Genomic DNA, 23,233 nt, shown 5'->3' with positions numbered 1-23,233 from the left:
TTAATGTACCCAGCGACGTAACTGCAGTGACTCTCTCTCATTGGATGATGCTGGCTACCCGTGACGTCAGGATTGTAAACCGTTAAACGCCCCGTATGTACTTCCAGCTTTCTGTCCGATACAGAGAGGAAACATGTCGGGAAGCCGTGAGCCCAGCGGAGGAACCGCGTTCATGAAACCCACAGCTGGAACATAGACGGACGTTATATTGTCAAGACGTTGGCGTTTTATTCGAGTTTAGAGCAACGTCTGGAGTTACGTTACTATTTCACGGAAGCGGGGTTGAATGGACGGGTAGAAACTAGTCAGCCGGGGGCTTGAAGAAGAAGTAGCCGAGTAGGCAGGCACCCGGGTCGGGTAAAGAGGGAGAGAGAGACGGGGGCTTAAATCAAGACGGGGCTGGTCCTTGCTGGGGGATGTTATCCGTACTGTCTTATGGCAGACTGGTAGCCAGGGCTGTCCTGGGCGGACTCTCTCAGACGGACGGTCGTGACTACAGCCTGGTCTCCGCCAGTTATGGCTTCGGGAAAGATTTTCGCAAGGGGATCCTGAAGAAAGGGATGTGCTACGGGGACGATGCTTGCTTCATAGCGCGGCACAGGAGCGCGGATGTACTGGGTAAGCTCTCTCTAGCATATAAAACAGTATAACTGTGCTCCGGGTGACCTTCAGTGATCTGCCCTTACACGTGTGGATGAAAACACAGCAGCCCCCACCCCTTCTTCCCCAACTTTCACCCCTTTTGCAACCATGAATCCGCTATCTTAAACTAACTTGAAGCCCCGTAGATGCTTGCAGAGGATACACCGAAGCTGCAGTCACGTCATGCTATGCATAAAGTGCATTATGTGATGTCAGAGGGTGGTTTTGAGGTGAAACACTAAATGACCTTTCACCTACATGAGCTGCAGCTGGCGAATACGCAGCGGCGCCGCAAGATATGAAACGCATCAAAATAGGAGATATAGATGAGCTCAATTAAAGGTGGAAGGTGTTGAAAACGCTCATATTACAACTTCTCAGAGTGAACACGGCAATGTCTTGCAAAGGTCAATATGGTTGAGCAAGGAGGCAGCCATATTGCTAATAGCTTAGCTGAGCGCAGAGCTTTGTCCTCGCCGCCCAGCTGACAGGAGGGTAAACACAGCTAAAGGTTTTACAAACCACGTGGCGTGGTCGACACATTCACATTGTGTTTTTTAAATGGCTTTTCAAGCCTTGTGCAGTCTTGAATGTTAAGGGAAATGATCTGCAGTAAAAAAAAAAAAAAAAAAGCCAGTTCTAAGTAATTATCCCCCTTCCCCCACGGCTTCACGTGTTACACATGGCAAGAGGAAGTCTGTAGTAAACTCCTCATAGTGGATGCCATAACAGTTTAATGGAAACATAACTTCTTACTTTTACTAACAGTAATGGATGCTGAGGCGAAATTTCTGGTGATTTCCAGGGTGTGTTTTGTGTTCTCAGTGTCTTGTTTGTGGTAGAGGGAAAACTGAAACTAATACATGAGTCTGAGCGTGTAATCCTGTTTTCCTCACAGGGCAACAGGGCATGGAAACACTGTTTGACATGAATGTTTTCACTTACCATGCACAGCTCTGTTATTTCTGTTTTTCAAAGGAAATGACAGTCAAATGAGTGATCAGTGAATTAGAGGAGAAACATTCGTGTGAGCTCACTGACAGAGTACATAGCCACAAATGCAGTCATTTACCATAAAATAACTGTGTGCTTTGAAGATAAATGTTATTACCATTATACACATTTTCTCCTTATTCTAGAGCTCTGAAGTTCTAGACATCCCCACTTTTTTTTAAAGTCCAAAAGCATTTGTTTTGGTTTTGGATGTTGGATGATGATTAATCTGAGGACTGTATGCTCTTGCCACTTTCTCTATTGCTTTTGAGCTTTATGTTATGCAGATATCCAGTAATCTAATATCATTCTGGTGAATTCTGACATATCAGCTACCTAGTTACATTTATTTTGCTCTAACTTAGTCTATTATTTGATTTAATATTTTTAAAAAGCAAAAACAAAAACAAAAGGAAACCAAACACAATGAAACAGACCATTGCAGAGAAAGTGTTTCAAGGGATGGCAGAAACAAGGCTGATTAATAATTCAACAATGCATCTGAAAAAATGTTCAGTACTTAATGGTTGTTTTTATGTCAGTTCAGCGTAATCTCTTTTGGTTGGGGGATGGACAATACCAAAACAACAACTAAACTAGGACTTGTACTCCCATTTTTGTTTATCAGGTGTAGCAGATGGCGTAGGCGGCTGGCGTGACTATGGCGTTGACCCGTCTCAGTTCTCCGCCACCTTGATGAGAACGTGTGAGCGACTGGTGAAGGAGGGACGCTTCACTCCCAGTAATCCAGTGGGAATCCTGACCACTGGCTACTATGAGCTCTTACAGAACAAAGTTCCCCTGCTAGGTGAGTACACGCTGACTTAAAACCCCCACACAGGTGATACTTAATGGTACACACAGAGTCACTGGTGGAGTGAGTCATGCATCCTATGTGAACCGCCATAATCTTAGAATAAATAACATAGCCGCAGGATGAGTCAGACTGTGAGCTGTGGCCTTGCTTAGGGAGATGCAGAAGAATGTGAACTACTTGCAGAAAAGTGCACAAATGGATGAAAGAATATGTGTGACAATTCTGCATTTAATTTTTCTTGCACGGTAAAACTGTAAACATTGATTCATTAAAGCGAGAGAGGTTGGTTATGATTAAGTAAGGCTTAGACCTGGATCCGGCTGAGTGATGTAATACAAGTGAGGTAACCAAACCATCTTGTTCAGGCTGTTGAGACTCAGTGACCTCGAATTTTGCTTTTACACATGGTGAACGTTTTGCTTCATACCAGAGCTCCAAAAGGTCAAGAATTCATCCGTAACTGACACTGCAGGATGGCTGAAGAGATTTTAAAAGCAAAGACATGTCAAACATGTGACCAAGGTCACATTTCTTCTGAGACTCGGTAACCCTCACCCACAGCCAGAGCAGACACTTAATGTTTACCTCCTCCCCCCATGTCACGTTTGTCAAATGGTCTATTTTTATTTTAGAAAGCTGTGACAAGGTATGTGCTTGACCTTCCCCGCTCAAGGTTACTTGGACTGGCTCCCAAAGCTGCAACCACTGGGGATCTAGGACATGACCCTTGTGTTTGCTTTTTTCCCTCTCTTGGTGCGAGGACAATTGCGGATTACATAATAATGTCAGTTTAACTCACAATGGAAGCATCAAATTCCACAAGGAAGATGCACAAAAACGTAGTGGTACTGGTCGGGCAGCATTCTTCCTCTCCACTGAGTGAAATTAAACACAAACTCGGCCTGTGCTCCTTTTCTCCTATCTGTACGGGAGTACTGTACTCCTATCTACTTTTGATAGTCGATTAATTGTTTTTGGTAATTTTATAAGAAAAAAATGCCAATATTCTCTGGTTTCAGTCTCTCAAATGACTATGATATAATATATATGAATATTTTCTGGTTTCTTTAGTTTTCACTGATGGTAAACTAAGTATCTTTGGGTTGTGGACTGTTGGTTGGGACAAAAGAAGACATTTGAGTATGTCACCTTCAGTTGTGGGACACAGTGATTGACATTTTTCACCATTTTCTGACATTTTATAGACCAAACCACTAGTTGATTACCATATTTGAGAAATCAACATTAATAGTAAAGATTAATCAATAATGAAAGTAATTGTTAGTTGCAGCCCAATATGTTTGCATTTCCACTTTGTCCTCTCATCAAACTCTACCCTCTACATATTTACATATAACTTCATTGTTTTCTTGCTCTGTTTATAGGGAGCAGCACAGCCTGTATTGTGGTTCTGGATCGACGGAGTCACCAGTTACACACGTGTAACCTTGGTGACTCGGGCTTCCTGGTGGTTCGGGGAGGAGAGGTGGTTCATCGCTCAGACGAGCAACAGCATTATTTCAACACACCCTTCCAGCTGTCCATTGCTCCACCAGGAGCTGAAGGGGTGGTGCTCAGTGACAGGTTAGTGCTCCCACCTTCCTGTATTTCTAATTCCATAAAAGTGACAAATGCTAAGCTATTAAATCAACTCACTGGATATAAAACCTGCCTCATCCTCTCATGTGAACAGCAAATGTAGTTACAGTTGGAACTTTCGGACAGTGTTTGCAGATAAAACAAGACCTGCTTTGGTTTCACACCTCACAATATGTGCAGGTGTAAACAGGTTTGCTGGCCACACTAGGCTATGCCTCTGCAGCCACCTTAACTACTTGATCAATTCTTATATCACTTGCATAGAAAATCATCTCATTTCCATTTCATTGTTTTGTTTATATTTCAGTGATTTTTAAAGGTGGTCGTGTCATCTTTTTTTTTTTTTTATTATCATCAGAACCTAATAAAATATTTCACTCATCAGCATGTGAACATATGAACATCAGAAAAAGAAGCTGGTGGATTTACAGGATCACTTCAATAATTGAAAATTTTGTTTTTTTTTTATTTGTATGGTAAATTCCTGTTCACCTCTCAAAGAATCTTTGAGAGTTGCATGATGTCCGTCTCATCATGTATCTTAATCTTATCATTTTTGTACAGAGAAACTACAGTTTTTTTCCTCAAATTTTATGTTTTTACTGCACGCAGACAGCTGCAGAGACTAAATATGCACTGCATAGTATCATGAATTTTGGATGTGAGTTGAAGAAGTTGCATCACCAATTAAAAGTAACATGGTATGCATGGAATTACATGAGTTGGGGATGATTTTGCCCTTGCTGATCATTTAAACTCTGACTTTGTATAGTAAAGGCTGGGAATTGAATTGGTTTGGGTGAGCAGATGTGGAGAGGGTTTCCGTCAAAGAATCAGGACAGGAGAGAGGCTCCTCAGCTCAGGGGATTTATTGTAGACAGTGCAGTCAACATACAGTACATATGCCATGGTAGGACACTTAAAAGGTTGAGTGTGTGTGTGTGTGGTCTACAAAAGAGAAATAACAATATATACAAGAATAACATAAGAGTATTTAAGAGCCGATTAAAGCAAAAATGATAAAATACCTTAAATTCTAAACAAGCCTAAAGAACTTACATTCTAGTCATTCTCGGCCAACAGTAGGCAAACGCAAAAGTGTCAAGAATTTGCTTCTCTGTCACATGACGTCGGCGCTTGTTAACGCAGCTAGGCAGGCTTTCTCACACTTTGCAAGGTGTCTGTCAGAAGGATAGGTAGCATTTCAGGTGTCTCACAGAACAAAATGTCTCCCGATTAATATTTCAAGCACAAGACACACAAGGCACAAACATGCACACAGGCTTTCCAGGCCATTCAGATAAATGCCACAATTTGACTGTGACAATGGCAGCCTGATTAACAAAGGCTAAACCTTTTCTAATCCATTAATGAGGTCTAATCTTTAATTCTTTTTTTTTTCCCACGTAAACCCTGTTGACCTGCTAAACATTCCTCTTCAAGGTGCCTTTATGACACAGTGGTGTATCACTTAAAAATAAAAACCCTCGAGACGAAGCAGGAACATAAGGTTAAAGGCTCCCAGGAAATAAATTCAGGTCTTAGGCATGACGCCAGCAAGCCTCTCTGTGTCTGGAAAGGACAGGTTACTTTCGAGTCAGCTTTCAGATTAGCTGCCCACACTGCGTCCACCCTCGAGATTTGGCAGAGTGACATCTGACCTGCTTTACTCCATACTGGAAACTATTGACAGCGACCCAGAAGCAGCATGCTCCTGTTTCACATGTGACTGATCTTGCCATGTCCCCCTTTTTTCCTCTAGTCCTGAAGCAGCTGACAGCTCCTCCTTTGACGTGCAGCTTGGTGACATCATCCTGACTGCAACCGACGGCCTCTTTGACAACATGCCGGACTACATGATTCTTCAGGAGCTCAAAAAACTCAAGGTGTCACTTCTTATGTCAACTTATTCATACATCCTCACATGTGTGTCCATACGTCATACATATATTTAGATAAATGTTATGTTTTTCACATTTTAATGCTTTATTTTTGCTCATTTCAGACTACCAACTATGACAGCATCCTGCAGACTGCACAGAGCATTGCAAAGCAAGCTCACGACCTTGCCTATGATCCCAACTATATGTCCCCTTTTGCACAGTTTGCCTGTGACAATGGCCTGAATGTAAGAGGTGAGTAGGTTCTTCAGATTTGTACCTTTCAACACACAATGCTTTTTTATAGTACATGCAATTCAAATGTTATTAAATGTCTTTATTGGAATTTAAAATACACAATTAAGAGGACACATATTGCAAACAGTCCAGGCAGGAAAGTAACTGGCCAAGCATTTGGTTTTTATGGGCGGACCCACACCCACATTTAAGACTTTTAAAAGGACACCTACATGTTCTGTTTGTGGTTGTTGTCCGCCACCACAACAACCACGACACATTCAGCTGAAAGTCACAACATAACATGGTCAAACCTGTTTCGGTGACCATGTTTACCGGCAACTTTCAGCTGAGTGTGTCGTGGTCGCTCGTAGTGACAGCAGCTGGCTCCTAAAAGCCTTATCAATTTTACTTAAGTCAATCAATCAATGTTTATTATCTATGCCAACCGCTTACGTAACCTAAACTGTGCTCAGCAAGAAACATTCACCTCTTGAAGTCTCAGATTTTGATCCCCAGGGCCCACCTATAACACAGGGACTGATTGCAAATATTCATCACCTTAGACTGCATTTACCTACACCTAGTTTATCTCTTTGTCCAGACCAAAGCAAAATAAAACAGGAACTGCCTATGACTCCAAAATGTCTCACCCAGGCCTACTTTACATGAACTGGTGATCAGGTTTAACATGGTTCTTCACACTCTCTCTGTCTTGTTCTGCAGGAGGGAAGCCAGACGATATCACGGTGCTGCTGTCCATTGTGGCTGAATATACAGACTAAAAAAAGCATGTGTGAGAGAGTGTGTGTGTGTGCGCTTCTCTGGGGCTGATCCTTCCTTTCCGTCTGCCTGAGTCTTCCACCTGCAGTCCTCCCGAAATGCACTGCGTCCTGTGGGCTGACAGGGGAAGCCCACCAACACGACACACACTCCTCACTGCCGGGGCCTGGCGTTCACCCGTGTACATTTTGTTTTCTTCCTCTTGTTTTTGTTTTGGTGCTTGAACGGTTGAGGGGAAGCAGGCAGCTAGGACATTCTTTCATGTTGATCATGACGCAGGAGGAGATGAGTACAGCGGGCTGGGGGAATGCCTTTCAGTCTCCCATGTCTCATTGCGTGGCATCAACGCTTCTTAGGAGGTGTGACTAAGAGACGGTTTGGTTTGACTGAACATGAATGAGGCTGAGGGCCTTTAAAATCTGGTTTCTCTCGTGTATAAAAAGGTAGTATTGTAAGAGGAGTAAGCCATGGTTTGGGATTCTCTTGAGCGTAGTGATAGTTGACTATTGAACCCGGCTATCTGTCTCTGTTGTTCCACTTGTTAATCTGTATCATGTTGTAAAAGTGTTTTGAAGAAAGCATATAAACGGGCTGAGGAAACTGATGTGAGGAATAGACGTGTGTTATTGGAGAAAGAGATGTAAGAGTTGGATTCGGGAATGTGAACGATGGAAGAACTAACTGGTAATAGAGAAACACTTATTAGAGCCAACATGTGAAGGTTAATCAGGTTTTGTCTCTTGGCTGAGGGATCTGTCTGTGCACACATCCAGATAAGTTGTAAATATATTTGTTTTCTAGGTCTACGTCCTGGCCTTTTTCTGTTGTCTTTGCTTTGGTTGTTTAAAGCAAAGAAATATAACGTTAACTATCGCAGAAGATGTACACATGCATTCATAAATATATTTTCTTGTATAGATGTCAATCTTGAAGTGAGCTTTATCAATCCCACACTTCCACTCGCTGAAACGAACAAGACATTTGCTGAAGATAGACGGCCGCAGCAGTTGTGTGGTAGGAAAGACATTAAAAAAAAAAATGTGTGCGTGTGTGAGTTGTATACATGTGAGAAGTCGTAATTTGAACATGTGTTGTATTTAATGTTAATATTTGTTATCTCACAAAGCTAAAGCTAGCATCTGGTAATGCTTACAATTTGCAATGATAGGTCAGGTGTGAATTTAAAGGAAGAGATGTATTTTTTTAACGTTACTTGGTTTTAAAGGTGAAGTTTGAAGTGTCTGCTGACATGAAATGTGTGTGATGGATGACAAAAAGATCCAGCTATCTTAACAAGAATCAGGTGTGTGTGCGTGTGTGTGTCAGATTTATTTTTATCTGTCTCTCAGTTCCTTATTTCCCCTTTACATTTGTTTGCTGCTTCTCTTTTGTAATGTGTGTGTGTGTGTGTGTGTGTGTGTATGACTTGACATGATTTATATGAACATGGTCACCATGATTGTAAAAGGGTGCATGTAAATGTGTGTGCTGGATTTAATCAAACGACATTAATCAAAGACATTGATAATACTGTTCTGCTCAAGATAGTGTCTAACATCTCGCTCCAGTGGTTCAGAAAGTGTCTTTACAGTTTAAAAGCAGGTGCACCAAAGACACATTTTCTTTGTGTATGTCATTATACTTTTTTTTGTCACAAACATCATGCAGCAATACTGTAAATTCCTCGTGCTCTGAATCTTTGTGTGATAGCAGGAAGTGTGTGTGGAAATGTTCAGAAGAACATTAAAATGTTGGGGGGGGTTTTGCCTATAGTTGTTTGATCAGAACAAAAGTTGTGATGTATGTGACTGGTTATCTGTAACAAAAGTATAAGACAGGTTTATGAAACCAAAGAAGGAAAGCCATATATAAATACATGATTAGGGCACTGCTTTGTAAGCCCTGATGTAAACATAACATTGTGTTGGTGGAGACCAATATTGTCACTTTGTTGTTCATCTAACAATCATGGTAGAAATTGTACGACTGTTGCCATAATTGAATCCACTAGTCCTGCATGTTTCTTTTATTAGAAAGCAGGATGCTACAAACAATTCATATGTGATGGCAGGAGTACAACGCTTGAAAAAGTTTGTCTCCTGCAACGACCACGTTTTGCATTAATTCAAATTTTACGACATGGATGAGACCATTATTTGGGTATTACCTGTCCTGTCTGTACTGTCTTTTTTTGCATGATTTCTGTCTTATCTATTGGCGATCTTACAAAGTTAACTTCACACAGTTGTAGTCTGTTTCTGTTTATGAATGGTTTGTGTATAAAGGCTCTGAGCTTGTATTTACTTCAAAGATAGCCCTATATTTGACAGAAAGATGTAACTCATATGCAGGAGGAGGGGGGTGGTGAGATAGGTAATGGTGCTGTGAACTTACAGTGTGGGGGTGGAGCACAGTTTCAGCCTTAACAAATAGATAGACCTGTAATCAAGAGGCCTTTCCTGTCATTGCAAGCTTGTCTCGTCCATGTTGCCCAGTGTTTGATGTAAACCAAGTCTGCCCCCATCTTTCTCTCCTGTAAAGCATTTCTCAAAGGTGCTTCTGCAGTCTGTATGGTATGATTGTCCTATTTCCAGCAAGCGATGTTTGTGCGTGTGAAAGATACACCTATGTCTACAGTGTAACAATGCAGGTCTAATTTATGTAAATATGTTTTAAAATATGTACAATATTTAAATAAAGAATCTAGTATTTATACAAAATCAGTTTGAGTGGTTTCATGATGCCATTTTTATGTGTGAAGAGTTTCATCTTCAGAAACAGATGTGCTGTCTAGAGCTGCAGCGATTAACTATTTTGATAACCGATTAAGCATTTTGAGTCTTTTTTTTTTTTTTTTTTAAGAAAAAAATGCCCAAATTCTCTTGTTTCAGCTTCTAAAATGCAAATATTTTCTGGTTTATTTTGTCTTTTATGATTGTACACTAAATATCTTATGGACTATATGGACTGTTGGACGGGACAAAACAAGACATTTAAGGTTGCATTTTGGACTTTGGAAAACTGTGAAAGGACATTTTTCAAAGTTTTCTGACATTTTATAGACCAAATAACCAATAAAATTAGAAAATAATCAACAGATTTATCAATTATGAAAATAATTGTCAGTTGCAGCACTAGTGCTTTCCACAAAAGACATCCATTTTTGCGAAGCTTGAACAGATTGTTTCTTTTTCAGAGATAAGAGATACTGTAACACCAGTCTGATCACTGAATACTTGATGTTGGACATGGATGACATCTCTTTCCCCATAAATTGTAAGACATTTTTTATATCATATATTTTATATATTCTAGCATATTTTATAATATTTTGTTTGCTATGATTCTCTAGTGCAAATATTGAATTGGTCCAAAGAAATAGTATTTTATAACATTTATTATCAAATTGTGTTATTAAGTGTAAAAAAAAAAAAATAGAATCCACAATTCAATAACAATAGCAATTTTTTTTACAGTGTACCACTTTTACTAAACTTAAGTCAAAGATCTGAGTACCTCTTCCACTACTGGGGGCCACAGACTACTATAATATCCCACTAAAGTAGAAGTATTGTGGTTTGTAAGTACATCTGAAAGGTATTCACCTCTCCTGTTTGTCACATCTTACTTATAATTGTTTGTAAGTTTGAAAAAAATCTACTTGTGAGTGAAAGTAGCCTGAACATAGCTTCTTTTTTTAAATGTACTAAGTAAAACATGCAGTTATTTTCTAGTGGGGAATTCCTGCTACATGTGATCTTTACTACCTTAAATTTTAGACTCGTAACATGTAAAGTAAAGCCAAATTACACAGTGCTTGTAGAAAAATACATTTTACACTGGAAATGATTAGCTGTAACTATATGTGTACACAAGCTGTATGATGAAGGGTAAATAATGCACTTGCATGTGTGATTTTCAGCAGTAGATGGCAGTGGAGACACACAGGATGCCAGGGGTGTCTTGTTTACTAATCTGCTTCCTTGTAGCCACCAGCTAAATTTCATTCCTGCTGACAACAGAGATTCTGTGTCAGCTGACAGCTGTGTGATGCTAGTTAGCATGTTAGCTTCAGAGCTACCAAGCTGAAACTATACTTTTTTAACGAGCTACGTTTGACTCTTTTAATCGTTTTTTGGTGGAAGTCTTTTAGTGTGAGCCGAATGTTAATTATGTGAACAAAGCGAGGATGTTTCAGTTCTTAACCACGAAACAAAGGAAACAAATCTTAGCAACTGTAGCTAACCGGTGTTTCGGTTTAACGAGCGACCGTGTAAACTGGTGACTTTCAGCGTTTTGGGTCCTAGTAGTGACGATAGCCTTTAAAAACACAAACAGCACACATAGGTGTCCTCCTAAAAAGCCTTATCAATTTTACTTTAAGCAACATTCATCTGTGTCTTTTAACTGCGCTATCAATTTATATAAATTGTGCTCAGCGAGAAACACCCGGTTTGACTCGTGACCCGTCAGTGTGATACTGCAACGAGATTCCTAAGCTATTTAAAATAGATTGATTTCAGAAAAATACGTAGAAATGTGACCGTTTCTTGTTGGCAACACCATTTTTATAAGGTATGATTTAAAAAAGGACCAAACGAATATATACACTGTGTTGAATATTCAGTTTAAGAGAATTGAAGGCTTTTAAAAGGATACCTACAAGTTCTGTTCGTGTTTTCATGGTCGCTACGAGCAACAAGGGACGCAGTCACCAGTTAACACGGTCACCAGTTAAAACGAAACACCGACGGGCGTCTTCATGGAGAGCTTAGCTGAGCTTTCAAGACTGGTCGTCAGGGTAAGTTATGTCAACAGATTGTGATTAAATGGCAAAAACTGAGGAGGGCAATGGACTCGATTTGCGGGGCAGCGCGGAGAAGCTGACAGATAATGGGACAGACCCGGGAGTAAACGGCGATGTTAGCCCCGGGAACACACCGGTGGACAGGTACGGATTCACCGGTGGAGCTCAGCAGATCTCGGGAGAATCGTAAGTGGAGTTTAATAATGTTCAGTTCTGCTAAAATATTTGGTTTGTTTGTTTGTTTATGTTTCCACTGACCGGTAGTCTTTTTCTTGCACTTAGCTTAAGACAGGTAAAGGTGAGCACACATAAACACCTTCAAGAAACACTTGTGTGACGACTGTAGTCATCAGATAATTGTAGGGAGAAGCTGCCATTTCATTCATGAACAAAGACAGTGATACCTGCTGTTAATTGAATGAATTCTATATGTTAAAGGGTAGGTTCACAATTTCTCTAGTCTTTCTTAAAAACAACAGTCCTTATGAACACTGAAAGAGGTTTTCTCGCTGTAATCATTCCTCCTGTTCATACTGGCTATTAAAAGATCCCCTTCATAATCCACTTTCAATGTAAGTGATGAGGGACAAAATCCACAGCGTGTCCACAATCCACAGTGTGTCCATGCAAAATCCACAGTGTGTCCACTGAAATAAAATGCATTTAAAAGTTTATCTGAAGCTTCTATGAGGCCTCAGCAGTCTGAGTTAGTCTTATCAAGTGGATATCTGCCACATTTACAGTCTTTTTAGCATTAAACTCCTTCTTGGTGTTTCCTCGGACAGTGTTTCCCTGTTGAGTTGTGGTGGAAGTAAAAATAGAGGCTTTGGCACTAAAAAAGACTGTGACATTGAAAGATATCTACTTCATTAGACTAATTTGATTTGAAGCTTCATATTAGCTTCAGATAAACTTTTAAATACATTTTTGCACAGAGGGAGGACTGTGATTTTGTCCTCCATCACTTACATTTGCATCATGAAGGGATCTTCTGATGGTCAGTATGGACAGGAGGAATGATTATGCAGTTTTAATAGATGGAACTATTTATTGGGTTCATGTTTGCCATGAGTCCTAATTTAAAGTATCACACACTGTCAGTGGAGGTCAGTCATTTTAAAGATTGTACTTGGGATAAAAGCTGCAATTTGTATTTAAGAAAAGTATATATTTTAATTTTACACAATATGCAAACTGTAACTTTCCTAAAATAATAATAATCTTTTCTTTTTAAGATGACATCAATTACATAGCTAATAATGTTTTATGGAGAAATAATTTAACATTTTGCTATGATGGTTGTTTCTTACAGTAGTTTATTCTTGGTGTCACCAGGGACCCCAGACAGTAGTCCTTGTATGTTAAAGGAGGAAAGGAAATTACAGATAGCTCCACACTTCAAATTGTTGACTTTATTTTATTTTATTTTTTTCTTCTTGTCACCTGGACCAGAAGTTCCCTATTTTTTTTAGCTTGACCATGACCCCTTGGCTTCGTCACAGGTCGCATGTGTCTTATGAGTTGTGAGCAGTTTGAGAGTGATGTTCCCCTCTCAGATTGTTTCATTTGTATGTTTTTTAGTAGCAAGAAGATGGGAACTGTGCAGTATGTCATAATAAGAACAGAACTGATGAAAAGTGCAAAAAGTAAACAAAATGTTCTTATTTTTGTCAATTAACTCACAAGCTCCCAGGTTGGGAACCACTGACCTAGACCTTTGTAATACCTTATAGGTTGTAGAGCTGCAGGGCCCTTTATAATTTCCTATAGCCAACTAACAGTCCAAAGCCTAAAGATATTCAGTTTATCATAACAGAAGACAAATAAAACCCCAAAATCTTCACCTTTCAGAGGCTGCAACCAGCAAATATTTGGTATTTTTGCTTAAAAAACAATTATTTGATCATCACAATAGTTGCAGGTTAATTTTCTGTCGACTGATTGCAGCTTGTATAAGTAGGTATTCTTCCTACCATCCTTGCTCAGCTTCCCTCTGACACAAAAAGAGAGACCACGTTGTTATTCTTGTGTTGGCCTCTGTTCATTGGCTTCCAGTATAGAACTGACTTTAAAATCTTAATGTTTGTTGTTAAGGCACTCAATGAGCTGACCTATTCTCACATATCTGACCTTCTCAACCCTCAACTCTCCTCGAAGACTCTGACTTAAAGCTGTCAGCTGCTCCACAGTCAAGGCCAGTGGTTCCCAATCTGAAATACTTCCTGAGCTGGTCATGTGCCATAAAATATTTCATGGTTGTCTTCTGTTTCGACAAGCGTTTTGTGTTGAGGGTTATTGGTTTAGCCAAGTCACTGTGATGTCTTTATGTAGAGATAAGTGACTGACAGCTTGTGATTTTTCTAAAACTATCATATGCAAAAGCACGTCAGTTGTCTCTTTAAATTTGTTTGTTAAAAGTCGTTCACCAAGACGACCAGGCCTCTGTTTGGTAGATCAGTGCAGGAAATGTGTGCTTGTCAGACTGACAGCTCTGATTTTCAATGGGACTGCGGTGAAGAGTGAGATGTTGGAGTATGTTTTGTGTAGGAGGTTGTAGGGAACTGAACTAGGGGAAAGTTCTCCCACAGCTTCCTGTTTTCATGTACTTCGCTGCCGATGGCAAGTGTTCCACTGTTTTGTCTGAAGGTTGTTTCCTGTGTGGAGAAGGAAGAGATGAACCACTGTCCCGCCCCCTCGATGACAGGATTCCTCTATCATTAGTACAGGGACGTGACAGAGGACAGTACAGCCATTGTTTGTATGAACTTAGCTGAAGAAAATAGCTGATGAAGAGTAGCTTGTCATTAAGAAGGAAACTTGCCGTAGAAGTCCTTACTGTCTAAAACAAACAATAAAGTGTTTGCTTTTATTATTTACTCTGTCTCCATAGTGCTGAATTAATCCCCATTGACGTGCTGCGGCAGCGGGAGGCAAAATGGCTGGAGATGCTCAACAGCTGGGACAAGTGGATGGCCAAAAAACACAAGAAGGTCTGCTCATAAAATCTGAAAGTATATCTGATGTCACTTCTCTCTGTGCACCCAAATTTAGATTTCTAGTCATTGAAATTTGCACTTCTAGGAGTTTATTCAATCTTTGCTGCTGTTGTGGATGAACATGGTCATTATAGCAGCAGTTTTGACACAGACTAAACAGCACAAATTCCTTTCAAAAACTGACCTGGAGAACCTGTAATAACTCCATCATCACACCACATTTTTTTTTAATCTTTGATGATCAGTTGTGCAACAGTGGAATGTGCACTATCGTATAGACAAATGTCTTCCGAGATCCGTTTTCCTTTCGCTCTGTCTTGCCTTCTCTTGCTTCCCGCTGGCTCTTAAATAAATATGCACATGTTGATGAACAGGTGAAGGAGCGCTGTCAGAAGGGAATCCCTCCATCCCTGCGTGGTCGCACCTGGCTCTACCTTACTGGGGGCAAAGTGAAAAGGGAGCAAAACCAGGGCAAGTTCAAGGTCTGTCGCATATATTTTGGGTCTCTGCTAACATCTTGTCTATGTTATTAACTTCAGAAATGTGCCTTTTTCATGCTTGGGACAAAACATAAGTCATTCAAAGTAATGAGGAGTATTTTGCAAAAAAAAAATACAAATTGAAAAACATATATTCATGATATATGTATATTATTCAGGCGATGGATGGATGGATAGGCTGGTGGTGTGTCTGGCTTCTATGAGGCTTCTAACATCGCTGAGGCTTTAAGATTCAGAATTGCCTGTATTATAAAAAGGCACATAGGAAATGACTCAAAAATGTCATGTATAATGTTAAAAAACTCACTAAATTGTGTGTGTGTGTGTGTGTGTGTGTGTGTGTGTGTGTGTGTGTGTGTGTGTGTGTGTGTGTGTGTGTGTGTGTGTTTAGGAACTGGACAGCCAGCCGGGGGATCCCAAATGGGTAGATGTTATTGAGAGGGACCTCCATCGACAGTTCCCCTTCCACGAAATGTTTGCGGCGAGGGGAGGTCATGGGTAAGAGCTGTCTTCTGAAGGCCTATTGTGAAGCCTATTGTTCAGCTGAATATCATTTGTGAATATACTTTTACATATGGTCATACATGTAGGCAGCAGGACTTGTTCCGCGTGCTGAAGGCCTACACTCTGCATCGTCCTGAGGAGGGATATTGTCAGGCTCAGGCTCCCATCGCGGCTGTACTCCTGATGCACATGCCAGCTGAGGTGATCACACACAGCAGTGATGCAACCTTTCCACATATTTTTTTTTTCTAATATACAATAACATGAAGCTGATACTAGATACTTCATGCTCTAATGATGGGAATAAAAGGGGAAAGAGAGTGAAAGAATTAAATGTGATAATAGAAATGCACCATATCAGCTTACCACCACTTTCTTTCTTTGTCCTAGGATGCATTCTGGGTTCTTGTCCAAATTTGTGAGAAATACCTTCCTGGATACTACAGTACGGGGCTGGTAAGGGTCCTGACGGACACACAGTCAGTCGTTTTGCAAATTAAGGATATAAGAGGAGCTCGAGAACATCAGAGTATAACATGACTGTAACAGGATTACATATTCACAGTGTTCAGCATGTCAATTATTATCTACCTGAGCCCTGTATATCGTGCTGAAATAAATCCGAGGTCTGCTGTAAGCAAAAATACCTCCACAGTATTGTCCAAGCAATGTGCGAGAACACTTTTTTAGATTTTCTGCCATATTATAGGTCTGAATCTTTGTACTTATGTATATTTAGATTCTGTTTAGTCCTTACCAGTTTCAGGCAAATATAATCAATTAATCATTTCATATTACTATTGAAAAAGTATTTGCATACAACTGACTACTCAACAGAAGAAGTGATTGATTACATTAGTCCTAACATTACATCCCAGCTCTATCAAAACTCCAGAGCCTCCACACATCACATCTTCTTCTTCTTTAACACATGTAGAGATAGAGAACGAGGCATTATGGTTTGATAAGCAGACATCTATGTTTTGAAAGTGTTTACTGACAACATCTAGCTCAACGTTAGCTAGCACAGAGCAGTGGTGGTGGTGGTGGTGTTGGATTTCTCAGGCTAGTGTGTCTCTGGCTTGACTCTGATATGCTAACGACCTAATAACACGAGGTGGTGACTGTCCCGATAACACAATGAGGGTGAGATAATCAGACAATCAGATTAAGCGAAGAGAAACAAGTCTGTTCTCTCTCTCTCTCCCTCCCACCACTGACTGTTGTTCCGCGTTGTGTCCACAGGAGGCGATCCAGCTGGACGGGGAGATCCTGTACGCTCTGCTGCGGCGGGTCTCTCCTGTGGCCCACCGTCACCTGAAGAAGCACAAGCTGGAGCCCATCCTGTACATGACCGAGTGGTTCATGTGCGCCTTCTCTCGAACGCTGCCGTGGGCCTCAGTGCTACGGGTCTGGGATATGTTCCTTTGTGAGGGTGAGACGCCGCACTCGCAAAGTATTCACTGACATATTGTTATATGGCGGATGAAAAAAACTGTTTTTCTCTGATAACCTGAGAAGTCGCTCTTAAAGAGATTATGTCATGAATTGATTTTTATTTATTTTATTTTATTTATTGATTTTGTTTTGGCTAGAAACAGAGGTGAAAATGTTGCCTTGTGCTCCCAGACAGCAGGTTTCTTAGATTGAAATTGAATTTGGGCACACACCAAGCAAACACTTCCTCTACCTGTATCAAATCCTTTTAGTGATCAGAATGAAGTGAGAAGTGATCATATAAGACAGAACAACAGACATTTATTATTGGACATGGATAGAGCCCCAGTAAGGCCAGTATTATTTTCAGTAGATATCTCTGTTAATAAAATGATGAATACCTGCGGTTATGTATTTAACTCTTGTGTTTTTATAGGTAGTTAAATACACAAAAGAAGTATTTAATATTACACCAGGCCTCGTAATGTGCTTATCATCCTCACCTTTAATTTTACCTGTAAAACACCAAAGCATGAACAGACACCTTTTAAAGTAACAAGGCAAATGTAGAAAACGTGAAGCTAGATCTGCTGTCGATTAGTTGATTGACAGAAAATGAGTCAGCAACTATTTTTATAATCGAATAATCATTTTTGGTCATTTTGTCAAGATAAAAAGCCAAATATTTACTGGTAGCAGTTTTCAAGTGTGATGATTTGAAGCTTTTTGTGTTATATATGATACTAAACTTAATATCTTTTGGGTTTTTTTTACTTGATCAGACAAAAGAAGATGTTTGAAGATGTCACGATGGGCTCTAAGAAATTATAACAGACACTATTTAGACAAAATGATTAATTGAGAAAATAATCTCCAGATTAATTGATAATAAAATAGTTGTTAGTTGCAGCTCTGCATGAAACTTCTGTTGTTGTTTTTTTTGTTGGAATAAGGAATATGTGACTTGAAATAGTTCATCACACTGCAAGATTTTGGCATCCATGGTGGCAACACCTTAGTTATCCATGTAAATATCCACTTTTCACTGTCATGATTTAGATATTAACTGGTCCTCAACAGCTGTCAGATTGTCCCTTTATTCCATTATAAGACTATAATATACGACTGCATGTTTCTTGTTGTGACCCTCTTCTCAGGAGTGAAGATCCTCTTCCGAGTGGGTCTGGTTCTCCTGAAATGCATGCTGGGATCCCAAGAGAAACTGAAGGCCTGTCAGGGTCTCTATGAAACAATGGAGCTTCTCCGAGCTATACAGCCACAGTACATGCAAGAAAGCTTCCTGGTGCACGAGGTACGGTTATAATGTCGCTGTTGTAATCTCTGTTACCCTTTTTATTGTTCTGACCCTGCACCTACTGCTCAGCTGTCCCTCTGGATGTGAGTTTTCTCTTTGACTTTGCCCTCCTGTGGCTACTGTAACGGCCATAAAAAAATATATGCTAGCGCTGAAAGTGAGCGAATGTCCAAATAAACAGAAGAACAGCTTGCACACTGCAGGGCTCCAATGTCCACTTATAATTTATTGCACCAACTTGACATTTCGAGCACCACTGCTCTTCATCAGACTCAAGTGTATTAAAGTATTATAAAAAATACATAACTTGGCTTAACTTGAGTCAGCCCATAAAAACAGGTAAGTTTTTGTCAAAAACATCATCCCAGACCATATATATTTATGTTTTCTGATTCTTCACGTCGACAGTGATAAACCGAGGCATTCTTGCTTGTTCTCTCTCTGTGTTTCAGATCATAGAGTTGCCCGTGTCTGAGAAAGACATCGAGAAGGAACACAACGCTCAGCTGCGGCGCTGGAAGGAGTCTCATGGAGATCTGCACTGTAAATCCCCTCCCAGGATGCACGGCGCCAAGGCCATCATGACCGCCGAGCCACCCAGCCGCCAGGACCTGAGACAGAGGCCCACCATCATCGTGGAGTCTCCCCTGGCAGTCAAGACAGATGGGGAGACAGTGGAGGATGCCAAGGACAGTAAAAAGACTAAAGAGGAAAAGCAGAAGAAAACAATCCTACCACCACATGAGATTGTTAATCCTTACCCTCCTCCCGGTGCCCCTTCACCTCTCCTCAAACACATGACCGTACAAGGGTCCAAAGAGAGCCTGAGCAGTGCAGAGCACGACACCTACCTGTAGCAGGGTGAGTGTCACCAGTTTACACACATACATCATTCCATAAAGCCTTTTTCTAACTTATCAGTGACACTAATCACAACGGTCAGTTACAGTCGTCAGTGACATGACGAACCTTAAGAGTCTGTCGCAGTCGTGACTGAGAGCTTTTAGTAAAATGACACTTCAGGTAAAGTTATAGAATATAAAAATGTTTTTAAAGTTTTGTTGAAGAAATCAGTTTCAGTTATGATAGTTTGTCATACTTAGAAGAAATTAGTAGACCATTTAAAAAAAAAGATCAATCAGTTAAATGTCTTGAAGACAAAGCTACGTTGCTCAGATTGCAAAGCAAGCAAAGTTGCTGTAATACTTAAAGTTTCAATGTGATTTCTTTTATACAAGTTACTATTTACTTAAACACAGTAGTACAGTCATGAAATTAAAGTATTTTTTGCAAAATTCTTGGAAATTAAAAAATATGTAATTCCCAAGAAGCCACAGCAGATGGCGACTGTGGGCACATTACACACACACGTCTATGAGGTTTTAACCCCTGAGAGTGTGAAGCTATCAGCTTTATATGACTGAACATGCAGGGAGACACACTCACTAACACACTGTTAAAAGCTACTGCTGCTACTTACCTCTTAAAGGCAGTGCTCTGATATATCCTTTGTTATATAAATGAAGTCTGATTTTGTCTTAATTGATGAAGTCTTTTGTGGAGCACTTCTGCCTTTATAGTCTTCCTCTTTGCTTGTATTAGTCACTACGTTGCCAACACAGAGATTTATATTTATCCTGCTTTGCTAGCCTCAGTCGTTCGCACTTATTTGCAGATACACAGTTTATCAGTGTGTCTGTTAAGCACAGTCCTTTGACTGTTATGCTGCATCCGTGAGTTTCTTTGCTATTGTTGAACACTTGAGGGAGTCCAGAGATTCTCCTTCAGCTTCAGCAGTGACCAGCAGAAGGTTTATAAGAGTTTATAAGAGAAAGTGACAGCAGCTGTGTGACTCCTCAATGAAGGAAAAAGTGTTCAGGGATATTTGTGCCACTAAGCCAAAGATTTTTAAGGCATATTTTTTACGATGTATGTCGTTAAAGCAGTTTATTCAATCATATTGTCTTGGAGTATTTGTTAGTTATCAGTTTGGGAGAGTATAGGGTTTATATTTATGTTGTGAGTGAAATATGGTAGAATGCCATTTTGAAGAACGCTAATACAAAGCTGTTTTTGTACAATCATGCTCAGAGGTTTGTGGATCCTTAGACTGAAATATATCTGATTTTACTCCAGTGGGAAAACACTCACTGAAATGTGCTAAGTACCAAGTTGTTGACAAAACAGCTTTGAATATCCAACAACTACAAGTTAAATATGAGGTCCAAGTAATGTATAAATATAATTTTCAGCAGTTTTTTTTCTGATAGCATTATTTAGCTCAAAATTAATTGAAACATTAGGTTGCTCTGTTATTTGAAATTCATGCCCCAACATGATAACAAAGAGACTTTTTGTAGATGTCAGACTAAACCATTAAAAAACCATAAAAGATATTAAAAGTCACGGGAACCATAAACCTTTGACAATGACCAAACGTGTGTGGATACTAATTTTATCTGAAATGTTGTAAATGAAGAAATTGTTTCAAAATGTTAAATGTCTTAATGAATTTGTATGCAATCGTCATTTAACTGTCCAAGAAATTCCTTCATTAACAGTGATGTGTTGCTGCTCATCAGAGTATTTTCTGTCAATGTTATTATAATGGAAATTGGTTGTAGGTATTTGCTGATTGTAAACACAATGGAGATTTTTTTAAAAATGCATGCTACATGTTTATTTTCTCTCAATCGGGAAGCACTGTTTACCTTCCATATCCTCTGAATATTTTTAAAAAGGCACATTGAAGCTAATATTTTTTTTAAAAAAACACATCCAACCAACATGCAGTGCATCAGTCGAGTTTCTACAGAAAGCGTCCTATAGTGTTGTGTACAGTAGATGGCGCCACTGAGCTTCATTCATGGGATTAGATGAGACTAACTCACCCTGTCATTCTGATGGATAAAAGAAATACAGGATGTGGTTTGTCATTTAAAAACTTGATGTTGATTTTTTTTTCTTTTTTTTTTTTTTAAGGGATTATGTTTCAATATCCACCAAGGGACCAAAACAGTCCATTAGGTTGTTGAGACGCTCGTCAGTACTCATGCAACTGTTACATTTAGAGAGAACACTGATGAAGCTTGGAGCTTGTAAATGTGAAAACTTCTCCTGCTGTTTTCATCAGTATATAAAGATTTATTTCTGATCTGTTTGTTCATATGATTGAAAATCAACTCCCCATGTCTACAGGCTGGTTTTCTACCAAATTATATTTAAATCAATAAAATTTTAAACTCTTAAATTTTGCAGATCTGTCATATTTTCCTGTTCTATACTGACAACAAACCTCTCTCCTGTCGTTTTGCCTGCTTTAAATATTAAACAAAGAAGATGAGACAAGAGAAGAAATGCTACACAGACCGGACTGAACAAGTAGGATTTCAATAATACACCCTGTGTTATCACTCAGCACCCTCACACCCGCCCTCTCTCACCCACGCAGTAGCAGCACACTTCCTCGGACACCTGTTACTCCGGCTCTTTCAGCTCTTTGAGGAATTTGCATCTCAAATGGGGCGAATTCCCACAGCACCGTCCAGAGTGCCTAACCAAGCCATTAGCCTTTGGCGTCTGAATGGAGTCTTCTGCGTGTATACAGGCCTTCTTCTTCTTCTTCTTCTTCTTCCTCGACAAGGTTCAGCTGCAGTCCAAGAACATGACAGCCAAGAATGCGCTCCGCTACATTTTAATTTACCCGACAGCACTTTCAATTTGCTTAAGCACAAGATGGGTCCCTTGGATATAATTGCGTTGCTATTGTCATTTGAATTCTTATGGTCTTCCTGCTGTCATGTTTCATGGTTAAAACTGAGAAATCGGCACACATCCGCTCCTTTTTAAGAGAGACATTTTCTGTCTTTTGAGAATACACTTGGTGGTAAAGATGAAAGAAAGCGTTTTGATTTATGACACCCAACAGAAAATCATCTTCTATTCCACAAAGTGCATGAGATGATAGATTTTCCAGCTTCCTCCTGTCACATTCCTACGTCTCCCAGTCGTCACAGCGGCTTTTTCTATTTCTGACACATTTTGTCTTATTTGTCTGAGGATGCCTGTCATAAAATTTGTTTGGTGCCTCTTATCATCTCTTTTGTGCCTTTCAATCTCTGTAAACAATTCTAGCTTGTCCGCCCCTTCTCACCCTAACTCCACCCTTCACCTCAATCTAAACCCACACCCCACCCGACCCCCCACCTGCCTGTCTCTCTCTGTGCTGGTGCTCGGTGACATTCGCTAGACCCGAGCCTAGAGAGGGTGTAACGGGAGACTGGCTTTATGGCTAATCTGCTGAGGAGGAGGAGATGTGACCCAGACGTGCCCCCATAACCACACTCTCAGAAAAGAGCAGAGCAGAATTGTACAATAGCTTGTTACAGAGAGGAGTGTTGTGTACAAGAACATCATAGTACCCACTCTCACAAATCAGTTTTTGTACTCCAGCCAAAAGTATAATGCTCAAGTGACCAAAAAGAATGTATAAAAATGGTATTATCATATTGAGTATTTTTTGTGCACTTAACCTTTTTCGCCAAATTTGAAGTGGCCTTTCTCCCAGTCCATGTTGCTGCCGAGGCCACGTTCAGACTGAAAATAGGACAGTGTTTAAAAAAAAAAAAACATTAGGCGCTATGTTGGTGTGGACGTGTTGCTACGAGTGCTGGTGAGAAGATGAAATATGATCTAGGAGGTCCAGTTTAAGTTCACCCATGAG

General features: G+C 40.0%; 2 protein-coding genes across 2 annotated transcripts; both read left to right on the top strand.

The window, feature by feature from the left end:
* The first annotated feature begins 75 nt into the window (after positions 1-75).
* On the top strand, positions 76-9,674 carry LOC121885999 (protein phosphatase PTC7 homolog). The gene is made up of 6 exons (XM_042395870.1): positions 76-618; positions 2,264-2,443; positions 3,838-4,036; positions 5,814-5,937; positions 6,057-6,186; positions 6,895-9,674. The coding sequence occupies exons 1-6, from the start codon at positions 417-419 to the stop codon at positions 6,951-6,953; spliced, it is 894 nt and encodes a 297-aa protein (XP_042251804.1). The 5' UTR covers positions 76-416; the 3' UTR covers positions 6,954-9,674.
* An 840-nt stretch (positions 9,675-10,514) lies between these two features.
* On the top strand, positions 10,515-21,760 carry LOC121885992 (TBC1 domain family member 10A-like). The gene is made up of 9 exons (XM_042395862.1): positions 10,515-11,944; positions 14,649-14,748; positions 15,129-15,236; positions 15,646-15,752; positions 15,845-15,959; positions 16,149-16,214; positions 17,004-17,193; positions 18,353-18,507; positions 18,963-21,760. Exons 1-9 carry the CDS (start codon positions 11,781-11,783, stop codon positions 19,365-19,367), a joined length of 1,410 nt encoding a protein of 469 aa, XP_042251796.1. The 5' UTR covers positions 10,515-11,780; the 3' UTR covers positions 19,368-21,760.
* The last annotated feature ends 1,473 nt before the right edge of the window (positions 21,761-23,233 follow it).

The sequence above is a fragment of the Thunnus maccoyii genome, chromosome 19 (assembly GCF_910596095.1).
Source record: "Thunnus maccoyii chromosome 19, fThuMac1.1, whole genome shotgun sequence".
NCBI classification, from domain to species: domain Eukaryota; kingdom Metazoa; phylum Chordata; class Actinopteri; order Scombriformes; family Scombridae; genus Thunnus; species Thunnus maccoyii.
Note: the sequence above shows the minus strand (reverse complement) of the source record. Positions and strands in the feature narration are given on the sequence as shown.

What these genes read in the sequence shown, in the direction of transcription:
- LOC121885999 (XM_042395870.1), top strand. Translation starts at nt 417, where the DNA reads ATGTTATCCGTACTGTCTTATGGCAGACTGGTAGCCAGGGCTGTCCTG. An exon ending in CAGGAGCGCGGATGTACTGG is followed by an intron (nt 619 to 2,263) that starts GTAAGCTCTCTC and finishes TTTGTTTATCAG; the next exon opens with GTGTAGCAGATGGCGTAGGC. An exon ending in GGGGTGGTGCTCAGTGACAG is followed by an intron (nt 4,037 to 5,813) that starts GTTAGTGCTCCC and finishes TTTTTCCTCTAG; the next exon opens with TCCTGAAGCAGCTGACAGCT.
- LOC121885992 (XM_042395862.1), top strand. Translation starts at nt 11,781, where the DNA reads ATGGCAAAAACTGAGGAGGGCAATGGACTCGATTTGCGGGGCAGCGCG. An exon ending in TGGCCAAAAAACACAAGAAG is followed by an intron (nt 14,749 to 15,128) that starts GTCTGCTCATAA and finishes GTTGATGAACAG; the next exon opens with GTGAAGGAGCGCTGTCAGAA. An exon ending in GGATATGTTCCTTTGTGAGG is followed by an intron (nt 17,194 to 18,352) that starts GTGAGACGCCGC and finishes CCCTCTTCTCAG; the next exon opens with GAGTGAAGATCCTCTTCCGA.